This window comes from Canis aureus, chromosome 25 (genome assembly GCF_053574225.1).
Source record: "Canis aureus isolate CA01 chromosome 25, VMU_Caureus_v.1.0, whole genome shotgun sequence".
Taxonomy (NCBI): Eukaryota; Metazoa; Chordata; class Mammalia; order Carnivora; family Canidae; genus Canis; species Canis aureus.
Genome location: NC_135635.1, coordinates 24,951,137 through 24,970,644, shown reverse-complemented (window position 1 = coordinate 24,970,644; position 19,508 = coordinate 24,951,137). Strand labels below are relative to the sequence as shown.

General features: G+C 40.0%; 2 protein-coding genes across 6 annotated transcripts in view; both read left to right on the top strand.

Annotated features, from left to right (window-relative positions):
* Positions 1-8,205, top strand: part of LOC144297098 (uncharacterized) — a 41,712-nt gene extending 33,507 nt beyond the window's left edge. The window contains exon 2 of the mRNA XM_077870788.1: positions 7,734-8,205. Within this exon, the coding sequence (XP_077726914.1) occupies positions 7,734-7,902 (169 nt within the window). The 3' untranslated portion in view covers positions 7,903-8,205. The remainder of the gene's footprint in view (positions 1-7,733) is intronic.
* Positions 1-19,508, top strand: part of LOC144297097 (uncharacterized) — a 68,288-nt gene that overhangs the window by 33,336 nt on the left and 15,444 nt on the right. For 2 of the 5 annotated variants that reach the window (XM_077870781.1, XM_077870780.1), the window contains exons 2-3: positions 16,166-16,362; positions 16,652-16,762. The gene's annotated coding sequence lies outside the window, so the exon portion shown is untranslated. Of the gene's footprint in view, positions 1-16,165; positions 16,363-16,651; positions 16,763-19,508 lie in introns of those variants that run through there. The other 3 variants (XM_077870783.1, XM_077870782.1, XM_077870784.1) reach the window with 2 other exon arrangements.

Genomic DNA, 19,508 nt, shown 5'->3' with positions numbered 1-19,508 from the left:
TCTGCCTAAATTATCATTCTTTTTCTATAAGTAATTCTCACAGCCTGCTTTCTTCCATCAGAAGTTCTGGGCCCAGGGTAGCTCAGTGGTTTAGCGCTGCTTTCACCAGGGGTGTGATCCTGGAGACCTGGTATCGAGTCCCACGTCGGGCTCCCTGCATGGAGTCTCCTTCTCTCTCTGTTTCTCATGAATAAATAAAATTAAAAAAAAAAAAAAGGTCTGGGCCCAGAGGCTTCTTTCAAAGTTAACTTTATCCCTTGGTATAAGATAATGATGCTTTTGCTGGGACAATTCTTTTAATGATTTTGGAAGTTGTATGTAAATCTTTTTCAGGGGGGATCCCTGGGTGGCTCAGTGGTTTAGCCCTGAATAAATAAATAAAACCTTAAAAAAATCTTTTGGGGGTTCATTCTATATGGGCTTCAAAAGCCATTTTGATAGTTGTTTGCAAGATAGCCCCTTTCTCGGGATCCGTGGGTGGCTCAGCGGTTTGGCCCCCTGCTTTCCGCCCAGGGTGTGATCCTGGAGTCCCCGGATGGAGTCCCACATCGGGCTCCCTACATGGAGCTTGCTTCTCCCTCTGCCTGTGTCTCTGCCTGCCTCTCTCTCTGTGTCTCTCATGAATTAATAAATAAAATCTAAAAAAAAAAAAAAAAACAAGACGGCCCTTTCTCTACTTGGGGCATATTAGGCTACTATGGGATGATCCCCTATGATTCTTAGAAATACCTTTCCATAGAAATCTATGAATTTACAAGACACTTCCTTAAGTCATTCTGAAGTCTTTTTTTTTTTTTTAAGATTCACTTAGGTTCACCAGAATCACTACCTGAGCCAAAGGCAATGCTCAACCACTGAGCTACCCAAGTGTTCCCCCCCCCCTTTTTTAAGCAGGTGCTACAGCCAACATGGGACTTGAACTCATGACCCTGAGATCAAGAGTCACCTGCTCTATTGACTGACCCAGCCAGGTACCCTCTCATTTTGAGGTCTTGTTTTTTTTGTTTTTTTTTCAAGATTTTATTTATTTATTCATGAGCGACACACAGAGAGAGGCAGAGACACAGGCAGAGGGAGAAGCAGGCTCCATGCAGGGAGCCTGTTGTGGGACTCTATCCCGGGTCTCCAGGATCACGCTCCAGGCCAAAGGCAGACACCCAACCGCTGAGCCACCCAGGCATCCCTCGTTTTGAAGCCTTAACTAAAGGTCTTACAGCTGCACTTGCCTTGATTGTGACTGTGTTTTACTGGCAGAACTCTGCATTTTAACTTTGTTCTGAAGACATTTCTTGCCTTGAGACATCTTTGCTTACTGGAAAGACTGTCATAGCCTTGTGTATGTCCTTTAAATTCCACTTGCAAACTGAACAATCCCTTTTTACCCTCCTCTTTCTCTTGTAATACTTTATCATATGTTGTTGCTAAAGAGACCAATTGATGCTTTTAATGTTCTGTCTGGAAATCTCCACAAATAAATCTATAGGTTCACTGAATACTTTTCTCTTCCAAGCTACTCAGATGGCAGGCTTGCTAATTGTTCTACTACTACATACTTTGGATTCTCTTTTTCTAGTCTCCAGTAATAAAATCTTTGCCAATTTCCACTAAATATTATTTTTGATATTTGTCTTGTCTTTATCAACAGTCTCCTCACTGCTTTTCCAGGCTTTTACAATATACAGTCCTTGTATCTGTCCATTCTCTGCCCACCACCCAGTCCAAAAGCTAACACTGCATATTTTATGCTTTTTATTATAACTGAACTCCATGCCCAGTACCAATTTCTCTATGAAGTATCTATTACTGAGTACCAAACTATCCCCAAACTTAATGGCTTAAAAACTTTAGAATTTCTCATGATCCTGTGAGTTGGCTAGACTGAAGTGAATAGCAAATCTGTTAATATGGTATTGAGTAGGATTACTCTAACAGCTACGTTCAGCTGGGAGCTCAGTTGAGGCTGAAATGTTCAAGATGACCCCTTAAAGGAAAAGTGCATAACTGCACAGTATAACTTTGCCCATAGTTCATTGGTCAAAACAAGTCACAAGACAATCTGGATGAGAGAACCATCATGTGTTGCATAGGATTGAGAAGAATAGTTGACAGTTATTTTTGAAGATTAAGATTCTGCACCCAATTTCAAAGTGTGGGAGTTTTTTCTCCACTCCAAGCAATTCTCTGACACCAGCTGGCTGTCCTACGATTTCATTTAATTCAATTCTGACCCTATCTACCTGGAAATAGCATCAGATCCCACAGCTTAAGTCCTCAGTCCCACAAAACTATTCCCACCACACTTCAAATGCCAATCACAAGTCCAGTTTGTCACCTGTGATTCTGACTGGCAATAGGTCTGAGGTTCCCATGACCCCTTCTTTGGTGCAGTTAATTCAATAAAGTGGCTTACAGAACCCAATGAAACATGTTTACTAGTTTATTAAGTAGTTTGATGAAAGATACAGATGAAAAGCTAGATGAAGAGATACATAGGGTGAGGTATGGGAGCACCCTGAGCACAGGAGCTTCTGTCTCTGTAGAATTGGGGTATGTGGATATATGCAGCAGCCCTGGAAGCACTCTGAACTCCATACTTTTGGGATTTTATGGAGGCTTCCTCATATATTTAATGATCAATAATTAGCTCCATTTCTAGCCTCTTTCCCCTGGTGTGTGGGGTATGAGGCTGAAAATTCCAAATTTCCAATCATAGCTTAATCTTATCAGCCTGCATCCAGAAGCCATCCAGGAGCCCACCTAGAGTTGCCTCATTAGAACAAAAGATTCTCCCAGTGCTCTTATCTCTTAGGAATTTACAAGGGTTTCAGGAGCTCTGTGCCAGGAATGAGACAAAGACCAAATATATTTTTTTATTATAAATCACAATATCGGGGGATCCCTGGGTGGCTCAGCGGTTTAGCGCCTGCCTTCAGCCTGAGGCGTGGTCCTGGGGTCCCGGGATTGAGTCCCGTGTCAGGCTCCCTGCGTGGGCCTGCTTCTCCCTCTGCCTGTGTCTCTGCCTCTCTCTTTCTCTCTCTGTGTGTCTCTCATGAAGAAATAAAAATCTTTAAAAAAAAATCACAATACCACTGATTATTTCTCAGACCCCTCACAACTCTCTGGATTTTGTTTATTGTACTTTAAGAAGTCACATAGATTTGTATACAAAAATATCCTGGATTGGGGATCCTGCATGGCTCAGGTGGTTAAGTGTTTCAACTCAGATCATGATTTCAGGGTCCTGAGATCAAGCCCCATGTCAGACTCCCTGCTTAGCAGGGAGTCTGCTTCCTGCACCCCCTGCTTGTGTGCTCTCTTTCTCTTTCAAATAAATAAATGAAATCTAAAAAAAAAAAAAAAAAAAAAAAAAAAACCTTAAAGCAGGAAAGACTATCCACTGGAAAAAGGACAGTCTCTTCAATAAATGGTGCTGGGAAAATTGGGCAGCCACATGCACAAGAATGAAACTAGACCATTCTCTTACACCATACACAAAGATAAACTCAAAATGGATGAAAGATCTAAATGTGAGACAAGAATCCATCAAAATCCTAGAGGAGAACACAGGCAACAGCCTTTTTGAACTTGGCCACAGCAACTTCTTGCAAGATACATCTATGAAGGCAAGGGAAACAAAAGCAAAAATGAACTATTGGGACTTCATCAAGATAAAAAGCTTCTGCACAGCAAAAGAAACAGTCAACAAAACTAAAAGACAACCTACAGAATGGGAGAAGATATTTGCAAATGACGTATCAGGTAAAGGGCTAGTATCCAAGATCTATAAAGAACTTATTAAACTCAACAGCAAAGAAACAAACAATCCAATCATGAAATGGGCAAAAGACATGAAGAGAAATCTCACAGAGGAAGACACAGACATGCCAACAAGCACATGAGAAAATGCTCCGCATCACTTGCCATCAGGGAAATACAAATCAAAACCACAATGAGATACCACCTCACCCCAGTGAGAATGGGGAAAATTAACAAGGCAGGAAACCACAAATGTTGGAGAGGATGCGGAGAAAAGGGAACCCTCTTACACTGTTGGTGGGAATGTGAACTGGTGCAGCCACTCTGGAAAACTGTGTGGAGGTTCCTCAAAGAGTTAAAAATAGACCTGCCCTAAGACCCAGCAATTGCACTGTTGGGGATTTACCCCAAAGATACAGATGCAGCGAAACGCCGGGACACCTGCACCCCGATGTTTATAGCAGCAATGGCCACGATAGCCAAACTGTGGAAGGAGCCTCGGTGTCCATCGAAAGATGAATGGATAAAGAAGATGTGGTTTATGTATACAATGGAATATTCCTCAGCCATTAGAAACGACAAATACCCACCATTTGCTTCCAGTGGTTTCAAATGGAGTGTATTATGCTGAGTGAAGTCAGTCGGAGAGGGGCAAACATTGTATGATTTCACTTATACGGGGAATATAAAAAACAGTGAAAGGGATTAAAGGGGAAAGGAGAGGAAATAAGTGGGAAATATCAGTGAGGATGACAGAACATGAGAGACTCCTAACTCTGGGAAATGAACAAGGGGTAGTGGAAGGGGAGTTGGGTGGGGGGATGGGTGACTGGGTGATGGGCACTGAGGAGACACTTGACCGGATGAGCGCTGGGTGTTATACTATATGTTGGTAAATTGAACTCCAATAAAAAATATACAAAAATAAATAAATAAATAAATAAATAATTTAAAAAATCTTGGATTTATCCATCTCTTTAATCCAATCTAATCTATCCTTTTATTTAATCTTTTTTTCCTGTTAATTTCTGCAAAATAGCTGTTAAATATATTATTTTATTTTATTTCTAGTATTTTAGTTTTCACTCTAGATCAATGAATTTTTTATGATATATTATTTCATCACTATTATCATTACACTCACTGAGGTGGGTCCTCCATATTATCTCCTGATAGGTAGTGTTGGGGGGGGTGGGCTTTTCCATCTCTAATCATGCCCAGAATTCAGCTTTTCTGTGTCCTGCCCCCCTCTGTGCCTCTTTTCCTGGAAATCTTGGTGTAATACATTATGTTCCACAAAAATTCACTCCACTCTCCTTCCAACTTCGCATAGACTCTATTTCCCTGTCCTAATGATTTGTGGGATAGCCATGTGACTTGCTTTAATCAACAGTATATGATGATGAAATAGTAAATTATGTGAGCACAGGCTTTAGATGTATGCAAAGCTTATCTTGTCCTGTTGTGCTGTGGTGATTTGACCTGAATGGCTGCTGTAGAATCATATGGAGCATTCCTGAACCCAACCTGCAACCTGGAACTTGGAACCCAGAGATCAGAGATAAGACTCTTGCCTAGAGGGACGACGCCTGGGTGGCTCAGAGGTTAAGTGTCTACCTTCAGCTCAGGTCGTGATCCTGGAGTCCCGGATCGAGTCCCAGGATTGAGTCCCACATCAGGCTCCCTGCATGGAGCCTGCTTCTCCCTCTGCCTCTCTCTCTGCACTCCCATGAATAAATAAATAAAATCTTAAAAAAAAAAAAAAAAGAATCTTGGGCAGTCCGGGTGGCTCAGCGGTTTAGCGCAGCCTTTAGCCCAGGGCCTGATCCTGGATGACCTGGGATCAAGCCCAGGTCAGGCTCCCTGCATGAGGTCTGCTTCTCCCTCTGCCTGTGTCTCTGCCCCCCCCCGCCCCCGCTCTGTCTCTCACAAATAAATAAATAAAATATTAAAAAAAAAAAAAAAGAATTCTTGCCTAGAAGAGCTAAGGAGCAAGCAACCCACAGACCTGTAAGAGAAAAATGATTGCTTGTAGCTTTATATTTATTTTTTAATTTTTTTATTTTTTTAAGATTTTATTCTTAAGTAATTTCTACACCAGTGTGAGGTTCGAAATCCCAAGTTCAAGAGTCACGTGCTATTCGATCAAGAGTCACATGCTATTTGCCAGCCAGGCACCCCTATTTATTTATTTTTGAATGCTTGTAGTTTTAAACCACTGAGCTTGGAGTGGTGTATTCTGCAGCATTGTTGCAGCAGTAACTGACTAAAACATTTGAGCAGTTACTTTCTTTTTCACAGTCATAATTTTTTTTTTTTAAAGACTTTTTTTTTTTATTTATGATAGTCACAGAGAGAGAGAGGCAGAGACACAGGCAGAGGGAGAAGCAGGCTCCATGCACCGGGAGCCTGATGTGGGATTCGATCCCGGGTCTCCAGGATCGCGCCCTGGGCCAAAGGCAGGCGCCAAACCGCTGCGCCACCCAGGGATCCTCACAGTCATAATCTAAGAGTCTTGGGGCCAAAGGGCTTGAGGCTCCAGAACCATTGTGCCTAGAACTTGTATGTTGGTGCTTTAGGGGTGAAAATATAACACCAATGCTGCAGGATTGGAAAATTGGAACACCAGGCTGACACTACAGGGAGGAGATGGTGTGTAATAATGACACCCAGATGTCTGACATGTGGAGATCTCAGGGCCAGGGAATGCAAGAAGATTGCAGGATAAGATTAAAGGGAATACAAATTCTGAGCCTCTTGTGTAGTACACTTTCAATAAACATGATTGTTTTCTTTTTATTGAAACTATTAAGTGATCTCTCTCCCTGAGGGCAGAGACCATGTCTATCTTAATTATATGTCACTAGCACATATTGACTAGTCAATAAACATTGGTAGAATCTTGAAAATCTTGGAAAATTGAAAAGAAAGCTAAGAGGTCAAGTGTGGCCTAAAATGGGCACAGATAGTCCCAGAATACCCTGTAATCTACCTTATCCTATTTAAAGTAACTAAGACCTGTATCCTTTTAGCAACAGCATGAGGTCTAATTTAATATTAGGTACAAGCAAAAGATCCACTTAATAAAATGGAAAAAACCCAAGTCTTCTCCTTCCTGTCTTTGTATTAATTGGATGCACAAGTAGAAATAAGTCTAGATAAACACAGATATTACTTAGATGTTAAGGAGCTTCATTCAAAGTTGAAAACTAAAAGATGCATATTAGAGAAAAATTAGCTATACAAAGCATTTTTAAATTTTTTTTATTTTGGGGATCCCTGGGTGGCTCAGCGGTTTAGCACCTGCCTTTGGCCCAGGGCACGATCCTGGAGTCCCGGGATCAAGTCCCACGTCAGGCTCCCGCATGGAGCCTGCTTCTCCTTCCTCCTGTGTCTCTGCCTTTCTCTCTCTCTCTCTCTCTCTATGTCTATCATAAATAAATAAATAAATAAATCTTTAAAAAAATTTTATTTTAAGTAGGCTCCACACCCAATTTGGGACTTGAACTCATGAGATCAAGAGTCACGTTTTCTACCAACTGAGCCAGCCAGGCACCCGTATCCAAAACATTTTTGAAATGATTAGGAAATTTAAATATGGAAAAGATATTAAATATTAGGGAATTATTGTTAATTTTCTTCTTTTTTTAAAGATTTTATTTATTTGAGAGAGAGAGCAAGCATAAGGGGTGGGGCGGGGGTCGGGCGGCAAAGGGAGAGGGAGAAGCAGACTCCCCATACAGCAGGGAGCCTGATGTGGAATTCATTCCCAGGACCCTGAGATCATGACCCAAGTCAAAGGCAGATGCCCACTGACTGAGCCACCCAGGCACCCCATATTGTTAATTTTCTTAAGAGTGATAATATAATTATATGGGGCAATGTCCTTATTTCTTTGGAGATACATGCAGAGGTATCTAGGGAGGATGTTTCATGATATCTGAAACTTACATTCAAATTGTTTAAAAATATTGTAGAGAGCAAGATGGATCATTCACGTCAAGCAATGACTCATGTCATGTAGCCAAGGGCGTAGCAGCTAAGACTGGAAGACTGGTTATTTCTGAAATCAGCACAGACGCCCCATCGATGCCCCATAATGATAAGGGGAAGAACCAGAAGAGGCCTGCAAAGGCCCAAGACTGATTAAACTCCTTTAAAAAGGAAGGACTTTTGCAGCAAATAGACTCCAGATACTGACCCTTTCACATCTGACCACATTGAAAAGGCAACTGGTGCCAAAGCCTCTGCCTGATTGATCTCTGAACATAATAGAGATCCTCCACTGCTAGAGCATAATAAACAGTACACACTGGACCTGGACCTCATCTCAACTGTGTACTCATGGGCTAACTCCTCGCCTCTTGTTGTATCTTGTTTGTTGTGTGACTTTGTATTGTGCTTTGCTTTGTGTAATGTGCATGAAACCAAATTAAATGCATAACAAAATGTTGAGTTTGGAATCCTGAAACTGTTTTATAATTACTTCAGCCTTGCTTTATGACTTAGGAAAGCCTACATTGTGGAAAGGCCCACCTCATATCTGTGCATTCACAGATGTATATATACATCTCTTGACAAATGTGTATATAAATATAAAATAAAGAGGGATAGGGATGCCTGGGTGGCTCAGCGGTTGAGCATCTGCCTTCAGCTCAGGGCGTGACCCTGGAGTCCCAGGATCAAGTCCCACATCAGGCTCCCTGCATGGAGCCTGCTTCTCCCTCTGCAGGTGTCTCTGCCTCTCTCTCTCTCTCTCTGTGTCTCTCATGAATAAATAAATAAAATCTTTGAAAAAAAATTTAAGAGAGATAAAGTAAATGTTAAAAATTAACATTTTTTGAATCTAGGTGGAGGATATATAGGTATTATACTATTTTTTCAACTTTTCTGTATGTTTGAAAATGTTCAAAATAAAATGGAAATAAAGGCTAAAAGATGCAGGTTCTTAAAACGGGAGAGAAGAGGAGAGGATATTTTAAAACAGGTGTACAAATGAAAATGTAAAGACAGAAATAGTGGTGCCTGGGTGGCTCAGTCGGTTGGGCGTCTGCCTTTGGCTCGGGTCGTGATCCCAGGGTCCTGGGATGGAGCCCCACATTGGTATCCCTGCTCTGTGAGGAGCCTGCTCCCCCCCAACCCCCCACTACTGCTCCCCCTGTTTGTGCACACACTCTCTCTCAAATAAATAAATAAAATCTTAAAAAAAGAAAGACAGAAATAAATTTTACCTAATTCACAACTTTGTGGTGAGCTAATTCCATTTCCACCCTAGCTTAGGTTATATGCTTTTGGTTTGCAATTTAAAAATATATTTCATCTAACTAAAACATAAAAATGCTTAAAATGCTTATGAAGTTTACACACTAAGAAATGCTCAGGGAATCCCACCCTGCCATATATCTGTTTATAAGTTAAAACTTGTAAAAATTATTTTTTCTTATAAGAGCATGGAGGAGATTGCCAATTACTAACTTACTATGTAATACAGTTGTATTTGGACATGTGGCTCCTAGTCGAAGACTGTGTTTCTCAGCTTATGTTATAGCTAGCAGTGGCCAATGACTAAGTCCTAGTGAGCAGAAGTAATATATACCACTTTCAGAGCAGAACTTCAAAACACTGAGTGTGCAAAAAAATTAAAAATAAATAAATAAGACAGTGAGTGTACACTTTTTCATGTTCTTCCCCCTTTTTGTGAGATCACTGCCTAAGACTCAGCTTCTAGTGAAAGACACACTTAGGGGCAGGGGTTCTTAATCTTTGGTTCATGAACTTGGATAGGAAAATATTACCATCCTTGTCATCACTAGCCTCTAGCTAAATTAATATTTTCTTCAATTATGAATGTAGACAACAAATCACACTGTGGTATTAGTAATACCTATGAATTTCCTACTCAAAAAAATATTTTCAAAAAAAAATTAAATAAATAAATAAATAAAATAAATAAAAATATTTTCATATCATATTACATTTTTTTCAGATATCTCTAAATATCATTTATACTTAAGCATACTTCAAAGTTATGGTTATTATTAGACCCATTGTTAGAGTGTGTCATTTAGTGAATTAAGTCTACTTATTATTATATAACTACTTAGGAAACTATTTTGATAACTATAATCCAGCATACTTTGTTTCCCTTAAATCCAAATGTATTTCATCTTATGCATTAAAAAATGTATTTTACTTTATGTATCATTTTGAGAGAGAGTCTATATACTTGAATAGAGTGCCAAAGGAGTTTATAGCACAAAAATCGTTAAGAATCCTTGCCCTTGGGATCCCTGGGTGGTGCAGCGGTTTAGCGCCTGCCTTCGGCCCAGGGCGCGCCTGGAGATCCGGGATCGAATCCCACGTCGGGCTCCGGGTGCAAGGGGCCTGCTTCTCCCTCTGCCTGTGTCTCTGCCTCTCTCTCTCTCTCTCTCTCTCTCTCTCTCTCTCTGTGACTATCATAAAAAAAAAAAAAAAAAAAAAAAAAAAAAAAAAAAAAGATTCCTTGCCCTAGGGAACCCTGGGTGGCACAGCGGTTCAGCGCCTACCTTTGGCCCAGGGCGCGATCCTGGAGACCCGGGATCGAATCCCATGTCGGGCTCCCGGTGCATGGAGCCTGCTTCTCCCTCTGCCTGTGTCTCTGCCTCTCTCTCTCTCTCTCTCTCTCTCTCTCTGTGTGACTATCATAAATTAAAAAAAAAAATACCGTATGCCAATTATTCTTCAATTAAAAAAAAAGCTTGCCCTAGGCAATGGCGAAGATACCGCATGCAAAGTTTAAGATCCATTTAATGACTGTCTAGAGCAAAACCAGCCAGAAAACTTGGTCTAGTCACCTCAGGATTCTTACATAAGAGAACACTAAATAGGGGCACCTGAGTGGTTCAACCAGTTAAGGTGTCCAACTATTGGTTTCAGATCAGGTCATGATCTCAGGATCATGGGAGTGAGCCCCATGTCAAGCTCCTTGCTTAGCGGGGAGCCTGTTTGAGATTCTCTTCCTCTCTTCCTCCCTCTCTGACTCTCAAAAAAAAAATTTTTTTTTTAAAGAAAAAAGTAGGGCACCTGGTTGGCTCAGTGGTTAAGTGTCTGTCTTTGGCTCAGGTTCTGATCTCAGGGTCCTGGGATGGAGTCCCGTCAGGCTACCCACAGGGAGCCTGCTTCTCCCTCTGCCTCTGTCTCTGCCTCTCTCTCTGTGTCTCTCATGAATAAATAAAATGTTAAAAAAATTAATTTTGCAGTATTTATTGAAAAAAGTATTTGAAAAATCTAAAATATCAACAAAACAAAGAATACTTCAGTGTTTGTTTTAAAAAGATTTATTTATTTGAGAGAGAACAGAGTGAGGGGAGTGTGCATGCATAAACGGGGGGAGGAGGGAAGGCAGAGGAAGAGGGAGAAGCAGATTCCCCACTGAGCAGGGAGCCTGATGTGGGGCTGCATCCCAGGACCCTGAGATCATGATCTGAGTCCAAGGCAGACGCTTAACCAATGAGCCACCCAGGCATCCTACCTCAGTGTTTTTTAAATGTGAGATAAATTCTCCTGTAATCAAACTATTTTAGAAACAGAGAGGGAAAGCTCCTCAAATTATTTTAGAAGGCTCTATAACCTTGGTAACAAAAGTAAGGACACTACAAGAAAATAACATCATAGACAAACCTCACTTATGAATACGGAGCCAAAGTCATAAATAAAGCTTGAAAAAAAGTCATGACCAAATAAGGTTTATTCCATGAACATAAGCATTGTCTATCTAACATCAGAAAATCTGTAATGATTTATCACATTAACATTATTTCATGTTCAAATATTTATACTAAAAGGATCTCATGCATGTCAAGTCAGGTGCAAGGACATTTGCTGCTGCTCTTTTGGTTTAATTTCCAAAAAAAAAACAAAAAAGGAAATAATCTCTTTTTTTTTTTTTTAAGATTTATTTATTTATCTTAGAGAAAGACAGAACACAGGAGAGCCCATGTATGTGTGGGGGCAGGCAGAGGGAGACAGTCTTCAAGCAGACTCCCTGCTGAGCTCTGAGCCCGACTGGGGCTAGATCCCATGACCCATGAGATTATGACCTGAGCTGAAATCAAGAGTTGGACGCTTAACGAGCTGAGCCATCCAGGTGCCCCAATCTTTTTTTTAAAGTAAGTTCTGTGCCCAACATGGGACTTGAACTCACAACTCCAAGATCAAGAGTCCCATGCTCTATCTACTGAGCCAACCAGGTGCTCCCCCAAAACTGGAAATAATCTAAATGCTTTTCAATAAGAGAATATATAAGCAAATTGTATATTATTCACTGTATGGAATCCTATGTAGCAATCTAAATGAATCCATTGCATGTACCTGCATACTTACATCTCAAACACATACCTTTTAATGAAAAACCGGTTTGGAGAATACTATATATGATATAATATTTGTGTAGTATTCGTAAACATACAGAATAATATTATACAGTATTAATGGATATATACATGTGTGGCAAAATATATATAAACATGGATAGGAAGAATATACATATACACATATACATAGAACTATGGGATAGCTGTTCTGGGGAAAGAGAAAGGAAAACAAGGCTAGAGGGCTTCATCTTTTTAATGTTTATTTCTTAAGAAAAATGGCTGAATGTCAGTATTTGTTAAATCTGCCTTATGTGAACATGGTTGGTTGTAATTTTGTTCTTGGTATCCCTCTAGTCAGCCCTCATGATTTCATTTTTAAAAGGTAGAGATGGGGGATCCCCGGGTGGCCTAGCAGGGAGTCTGCTTCTCCTTCTCTCTTCTCATATTCTCCCTCTCTGTCTCTCTCAAATAAATAAGTAAAATCTTAAAAATAAAAGTTAGAGATGTTTGCTTGATGTGACTAAAATAAAATGTTTGATTATAAAGAGGGCAATAATAGTTCCTACTGAGATCATAAACCACAGTTGATTATACAGTAGTTCTAATATTGATATATGATTTCAGTTTATATGGAAATGTACTCTGTTTTAGGACTACCTCCTTAGTTCCATTCATTACCATTTCAAAAGCGTGTATCTTCAGGGTTTGTATCCTTGGGAACCCTCCTGGTTGCTAGGTAGACCAATAAAAGCCATAAGACTCACATTCAGTTGTCCATGACGGTTACTAAGCTAAAAAGAACCAAGGAGAGGTAGGGGAAGAACTCATGTGTTCCGACCAAATTAGTTTTAGTCTAATGTTTCGCCTGTATCTAAAATACTACATTAAGCCCTTTGAAAGTACAGAGAGATCTAGAACACAGTCATTGCTCTCAAATACCTTCCATTTTAGTTTATGTATATATTTAAAATGTAACAATAGAAAATAATATGAAAATGAATGGTAAAGATAATAGGGATTCAGAGGCAGAAAAGAATCTCTGTGAAGTGAGATGCTTGGAGAGATTTCAAGGGGAAAATGACACCTTGTATTGGGAATCAAGGGAGAGAACTACTCAGACAAGAAAGGAAGGTGGGAATTAAGTCAGGGTTTAACATGAGAAAGTTGGGGAACTTATAGCAGATTGTATGAGATTTGAATACCTCTTGCTTTGTCCACTAGAGTGGACTCCAAATAATTTTCCTTTAATTTTAAAATACAAGCCACACTTGTTTATACATAGGTAATTTTCCCAAGAAAGTAGAAGTATGGTGAAAAAAAAATTACAGCAGGTTGGGACACCTGGGTGGTTCAGGGGTTGAGTGTCTGCCTTTGGCTTAGGGTGTGATCCCAGAGTCTCAGGATCCAGTCCCACATCGGGCTTCCTGCATGGAACCTCCTTCTCCCTCTGCCTATGTCTCTGCCTCTCTCTCTGTGCATCTCTCATGAATAAATAAATAAAATCTTTAAAAATATAATAATAATTTACAGCTGAATTTCCAGATAATTTCAATGCAGCAGAGGGTGAAGGATGGGAAAATCCAAAGAGAGGTAAAAGTTTTGTCTTATTCAAGGGAAGGATGTTAAGTACCAATTAATGTTTTATGTGGAAAAACAGTATAAATATGTTTATTACTCTACTTCTTTCTTTTTTAAAAGCTCCACACCCAACATGGAGCTCAAACTCACAACCCTAAGATCAAGAGTCACATGCTCTAGTGACTGAGCCAGCCAGCCAGGAGCCCCTTTCTCTATTTACTTCTATATTATTTATGTGTCATGAGTTAGAGCCACCAGGACAGATAAACTCCTTTCTCTACATTAATTTTATTTTAGGAGACATGTTGCCTATCCTTACCACTGGCCCTTAGATGAATAAAGCCTGCCTTTTCCATTCCAGCAACATTCTCAGAGAGAAGATAGGATATCCCCAGAGAGAATATTTGGGGTTTATTTTCTCCCAGAAGACTCTGAGCTCCTTATGCAAATTAATCTACTTCTGCCCTAAGTAACCAGCTTTACATTTCAGGAGTCACAGTGAGTGAGAGACTTGATGAAGCAATGAAAGATATTTGCTATACTCTTATTACAGAGCATTATACCCTCATTAAAGATCTCTGCCTGCCTGACATTTATATAAAGAATAGGGCCATTCTAGTGACTCTTCAAGAAATAAATAATAAGCATTTCTTACAAACAATGCCAAAAAATGTCTTACTCTGCTATATGTAAAATATCCATAATACTGCCTTGGTCCACAGTGGAGGATTTGAAACCTGTTAGTTCCTTTGTCTTCTCTCTTTATTTACCACCATTCTTATTATTTGTCCTAGTTCTTCTAAAATTCTTTTTGATCTAAGAGTCTCTTTCTCTCGGATGTTATGTAGCTTATTTTCCATTGTAGTAAATCAATAAGAGAAATAAAGTAAAGTAAAAGAGTGTTTAAGGCTAAATCTAAGACTAAAGTACAAGAACAAGAAGAGGGGTGGGGTGGGAGGTGGGAAAGAGTAAAGAATCTGGGTATCAGAAGCAGTTAGATTTTTCACTTGTGACAAGTACAAATTGGTGTCACTATTAAGTATGCTGAATCCCAAAATGTCTTGAATCTGATATTTATCATTGCATAGGTTTTTTGTTTTTTTTTTTTTTTTTTTTTTTGTCTTTAGAGAGAAAATTTTCAGATATCAGAAATTTTCAATACTCTTCTGGATAAATTAAGATGCCACCAAAAAAATTCTTCATTGGTAGAACATGAAACTATTCTTTAAAGCTAAGAGCTTGATTGCTTTCAATGTAACCAGTGATTTTAATGTTATGAAAATTTCTAACACAAAAGTGAAGAGGCTCGTACACTGAACGCTAATTAATACATGCAACACCCAGATTTAAAAATTATAAACATTTTGCCACTGTAGCTTCATCTACCCTCCTTTACTTTATTTTTGTTGCTAAAGTATTTTAAAGTACATCTAAGACCTCATGAGACTTCATCTCACTTACTTATAATTCTACTGATTTTTAATTGAATTATCAAGTAGTTAACAGAAAACAGGATATTACAGGAAGTATCTAGTGAGGTGCAAAGTGTAGCAATTAATCTTTTCTCAGTTAATCAAAGAGAGCAGCAGGGCTCTAGTAATATCATTATATTTAGAAATGGAAATTTTTTAAAAATCAAAAACAAGGAAGCAATTTTAAGCCCTTACTTCTGCGTTTCCTTCCTCTTGACCTATTCCCTATTAACCACTGGCTACTTCTTGGCACTCTGGCCCCTCAGTGTAACTAGGATATATGTAAATCATACCTATATAAACCATAAGGGATTGGCAGGATCCTAGAACACAATTCAAATATAAGTTTTTATTTTTACAGCAAAATCCTGGCCCTTCTATCTGGGAGACCTTTATATTCTTTTTTATTTTATTTTTTTTATTTTTTTTAATTTTTTTTTTTAATTTTTATTTATGATAGTCACAGAGAGAGAGAGAGAGGCAGAGACATAGGCAGAGGGAGAAGCAGGCTCCACGCACCGGGAGCCTGACGTGGGATTCGATCCCGGGTCTCCAGGATTGCGTCCTGGGCCAAAGGCAGGCACTAAACCGCTGCGCCACCCAGGGATCCCTATTCTTTTTTATTTTAACACTTCTACTTATGTTACTTTAGTGGACTAGAATATATGGCCCATATATATAGTTCATGTAATAAGAGTGTATCAGTATCTTAAAATAATTTTTCTTAGTTTCACATAAAGAAAGAGATGAAGAAATACCTCATGTTGATAAAGATACAGATGATGATGAATTTCTGGTGGGAGTATGGTTAAGTTGATACATTGAAACCAATGTGCAGTTTGACAATAATACTTGAATACTAAGTTTCAATATTTGGTATCTAAAGTTCTATTAGGGAGTTCATAACTGAACAGGATAAAAAATTCTTAATGTAGAAGTGACCCTCCCTCTGCCAAAAGATAGAATGCAAATGCTGACTGCTTTTTTTTTCCTTCTTCTCCCTTCTAGCTTCCCACGCTTTTCCTCCAGAGAAAAGGTCACTCTGCCCTACTGGATTGAAGGACTTTTGAGATGCAAAATTCAAGATTGGGAAGGATGGAAATAAAAGAAAAACTAATTAACTGGAGTCATTTAAAACAGAGGTGATGGAGAGGAAGGGAAAGCAGTTGAGAAAAAGGGAAGAAAATATTGAATATAGTTTGTCTGTAAGTGGCTCCAGAATAACATGGGGTTATGGAAAATCAAAAGGAGAGAAAAAGAGATGTGGGAAGTGCTGGTGGGGCATATAAATAGAAGTTTATTAAAAATTTTAGAGGAAAAAAATAATTTTTAGAGGAGAGCTAAGTAAATTATTATTAGGATTCCTTTAAAAATATTTGGCTACTTAAACTACGAGAATGTTTCCATTTATCAACGAATAATTTTCTATGCTGGTACATATTCTTTGAAAACATATTTTTTGATAATAGATTGGCCTGGTTTCTTTTCCTTTAGTGCTTCCAATTCTTGGTCACACCACACCGCTTAGAAGAATGAGGAGGTAAACCAGATGAAGGGCGTGGGACAACAAAGAAAAGTGTATTGAATCATAGAAAAGTTCACTTATTTATTTTCTGCGTGTATTATTAGTTTCAGAGGCAGAGTTCAGTGATTCATCAGTCTTATGTCATACCCAGTGCTCATTACATCATGTCCTTCCTTAATGTCCATCACCTAGTTAACCCATCCCCCCACATCCATCCCCGCCAGCAGCCCTCAGATGGCAAAGTTTATTAAACGAGAGTACAAAGCTCCCATGGAAGGAGGGGACCCAAGAGGGTTGCCATTTTGGTGTTTAAATCCAGGAGTTTGGGCAGCCCGGGTGGCTCTGCGGTTTAGCGCCGCCTTCAGTCCGGGGTGTGATCCTGGGGTCCCCGGATCGAGTCCCATGTCAGGCTCCCTGCGTGGAGCCTGCTTCTCCCTCTGCCTGTGTCTCTGCCTCTCTCTCTCTCTCTCTGTCTCTCTCTCATGAATGAATGAATAAAACCTTTAAAAAATAAATAAATCCAAGAGTTTTTATGGGCTCTTTGGTGTCGGCTGCTTTGATCTGATTAAATTTCCACCCGCCAGTCACACCCACTACCTATCGCATGGGAAAGGGTGGAGGGTTCCTTCCAGAGTGATACTTCATAGCTTTGGGAGAGGGCAGTGGCAGCCACTGCCCTAAGACAAGCGGGTCAGCCACAGGCCACCAGATCAAGCTCTTTGTTTAAATAACCCAGTGGCTGTGGAGCAGGCCCCCGGGGTTTGAGTAAAGACGCCCAAGGCCAATCCCTTCCTTTCTGTCGCATCCAAGTTGTAAATCCTCCCAGTAGGAAGATCCAATCTTATGATTTGGCAAGCATAATAAAAATCAGGAAAACAATCACATTTTAAAAAGGGGCACCAGGGTGGCTCAGTCGGTAGAGCATCCAACTTTTGATTTTAGCTCAGGTCATGACCTCAAGGTCCTGAGATTGAGCCCCACATCTCCCTCCCTGCTCAGCAGGAAGTCTGCTGCTCCCTCTGCCTCTGCCTCGCCCCACCCCCTCTTGTGCTCTTTCTCTTTCTCTCTCAAATAACTGAATAAAATCTTCAGAAAAAGAGTTTGGCTCACACACACACACACACACACACACACACACACACAAAACCTCCCCAAAAGGTGGTGTTTAAGGCTGGAAGGTAGTAAAGGAAAGGTAGTGTAAGATGTGTTTGGAGATTCAGGCAAAGGCCAAAGTATATAGGCCAAGAAGATTTTAAGTGGAATGGGAAAAAACTGCACTCTTTTAAACAGGGAAGTGATGTGATCTACTGCGTGTTTGAAGGTTCATCTGATCATCTGCATAGAAGGGCTGGGAGCAAGGCAGCAGCAGAAAGACCAATCAGAAAGCTGTAGCAGGAGTCCACACTCTCCATGAGTGATCAGACTGCTATTGGGGTGGTGCAGTGGAAAAAAGTGATGACGTTTGCATGGAGCCAAACAACAGAGCAGCTTTGTTTGCAGCCAACAAATATTTATTGAGCGTTGGCTGTGTACCAGGCCCTGTGCTGGGTAATGGGGACTCAACAGTGAACAAGAGTGACACAAACCCTTGCCTTCATGGAGCTTAGGTATTAGCACAGAGAGTAGAACCATAAATTCATACACAAGTCCCTATATGGTGTGCTGGAAGGTGAGAAGATGGAGAAACAAAGCAGAGAAAGGGGAATAGCGGGTAGCTGACGGATTGCCATTTTAAATGCTACAGTTATTTTTGCCAAATTTGTGACCTTTGACTTTGGAGATTTACAAAGACATTTTGGGAAAGGGAAAGGGAGAGTGCGTGAATGAGGTCCCTTTGTGAGGCTGAAAGCACTGAGATTAACATTACCAGGGGGCAGAGTTTGTTTTTGTTCTTTTACAATGTATTTCAAAATAATGTAAAGAGCTTTACCAAAAAATGAAAAGAAAAGAAGGAAATAAGGGGAGGGAGGGAAGAAGAGAGGGAGACTGGAAGAGAGGCAGAAAGGAGGGATACATGGGGATAATCTATCAAAAATTACTTTAAGAGGTAAATGCAAAGTAATATAAGATGTAGCCAGGATGCAGGAGTGTAAAAACACCCAGTTCCAGAAGTCCCAGACAGACCAGTTCAGCCACTTCCTGCTCACAAAATCCAAAGGCACAGAGACAAGTGATAGTGAAACAGGAAAGGAATTTATTTCAGTGAGGGTGACACCAGGAAGACACCAGACTAATATCTCAAAGACTGTCTCCAAAGTGCTGAAATACTTCTATATATATATATATATATATATATATATATATATATATATATATCCATATATATATATATATCCTTAGGTTGGTGGGTACATGCAGTCAGGTAGTAAAGGTCAGGTGATCATTGTCATGAATGGGGTCTTGCTGGCTCAGGGCAGTCCTTAAAGGGATATGTGACCACAGATCAAAAGTGGCACAGGCAGTGAAAGTCTTCCCCAAAGCACAACGAAAATTGTAGTTTATCGAACACACGTCAAGGGAGCGGCAAACAGGACAGCAAAGGAGACTGCCACAGGATGCTGGTGAGGGGCTCCAGTTATAAGACAGAATGAGGGAGTATGAGGATATAAGGAAAGCTCCCTTTTTTGGTAACTGTGCCTGGTCGCAAGTAGCTCTTTGGTAAATTACAGCTATTTCAAGGAGGATGGCTTAATGAACTTGTTTGCATTCACCTGGTCACTGTGGGTTCTTATGCCTTGCTCAAGTTTTCATTGCTCAAGCCTGTTGCCTAAAAGCAGCCTTTACAAAAACTACAACTGAAAATAATTGGAAATATCTTTTAGGAAT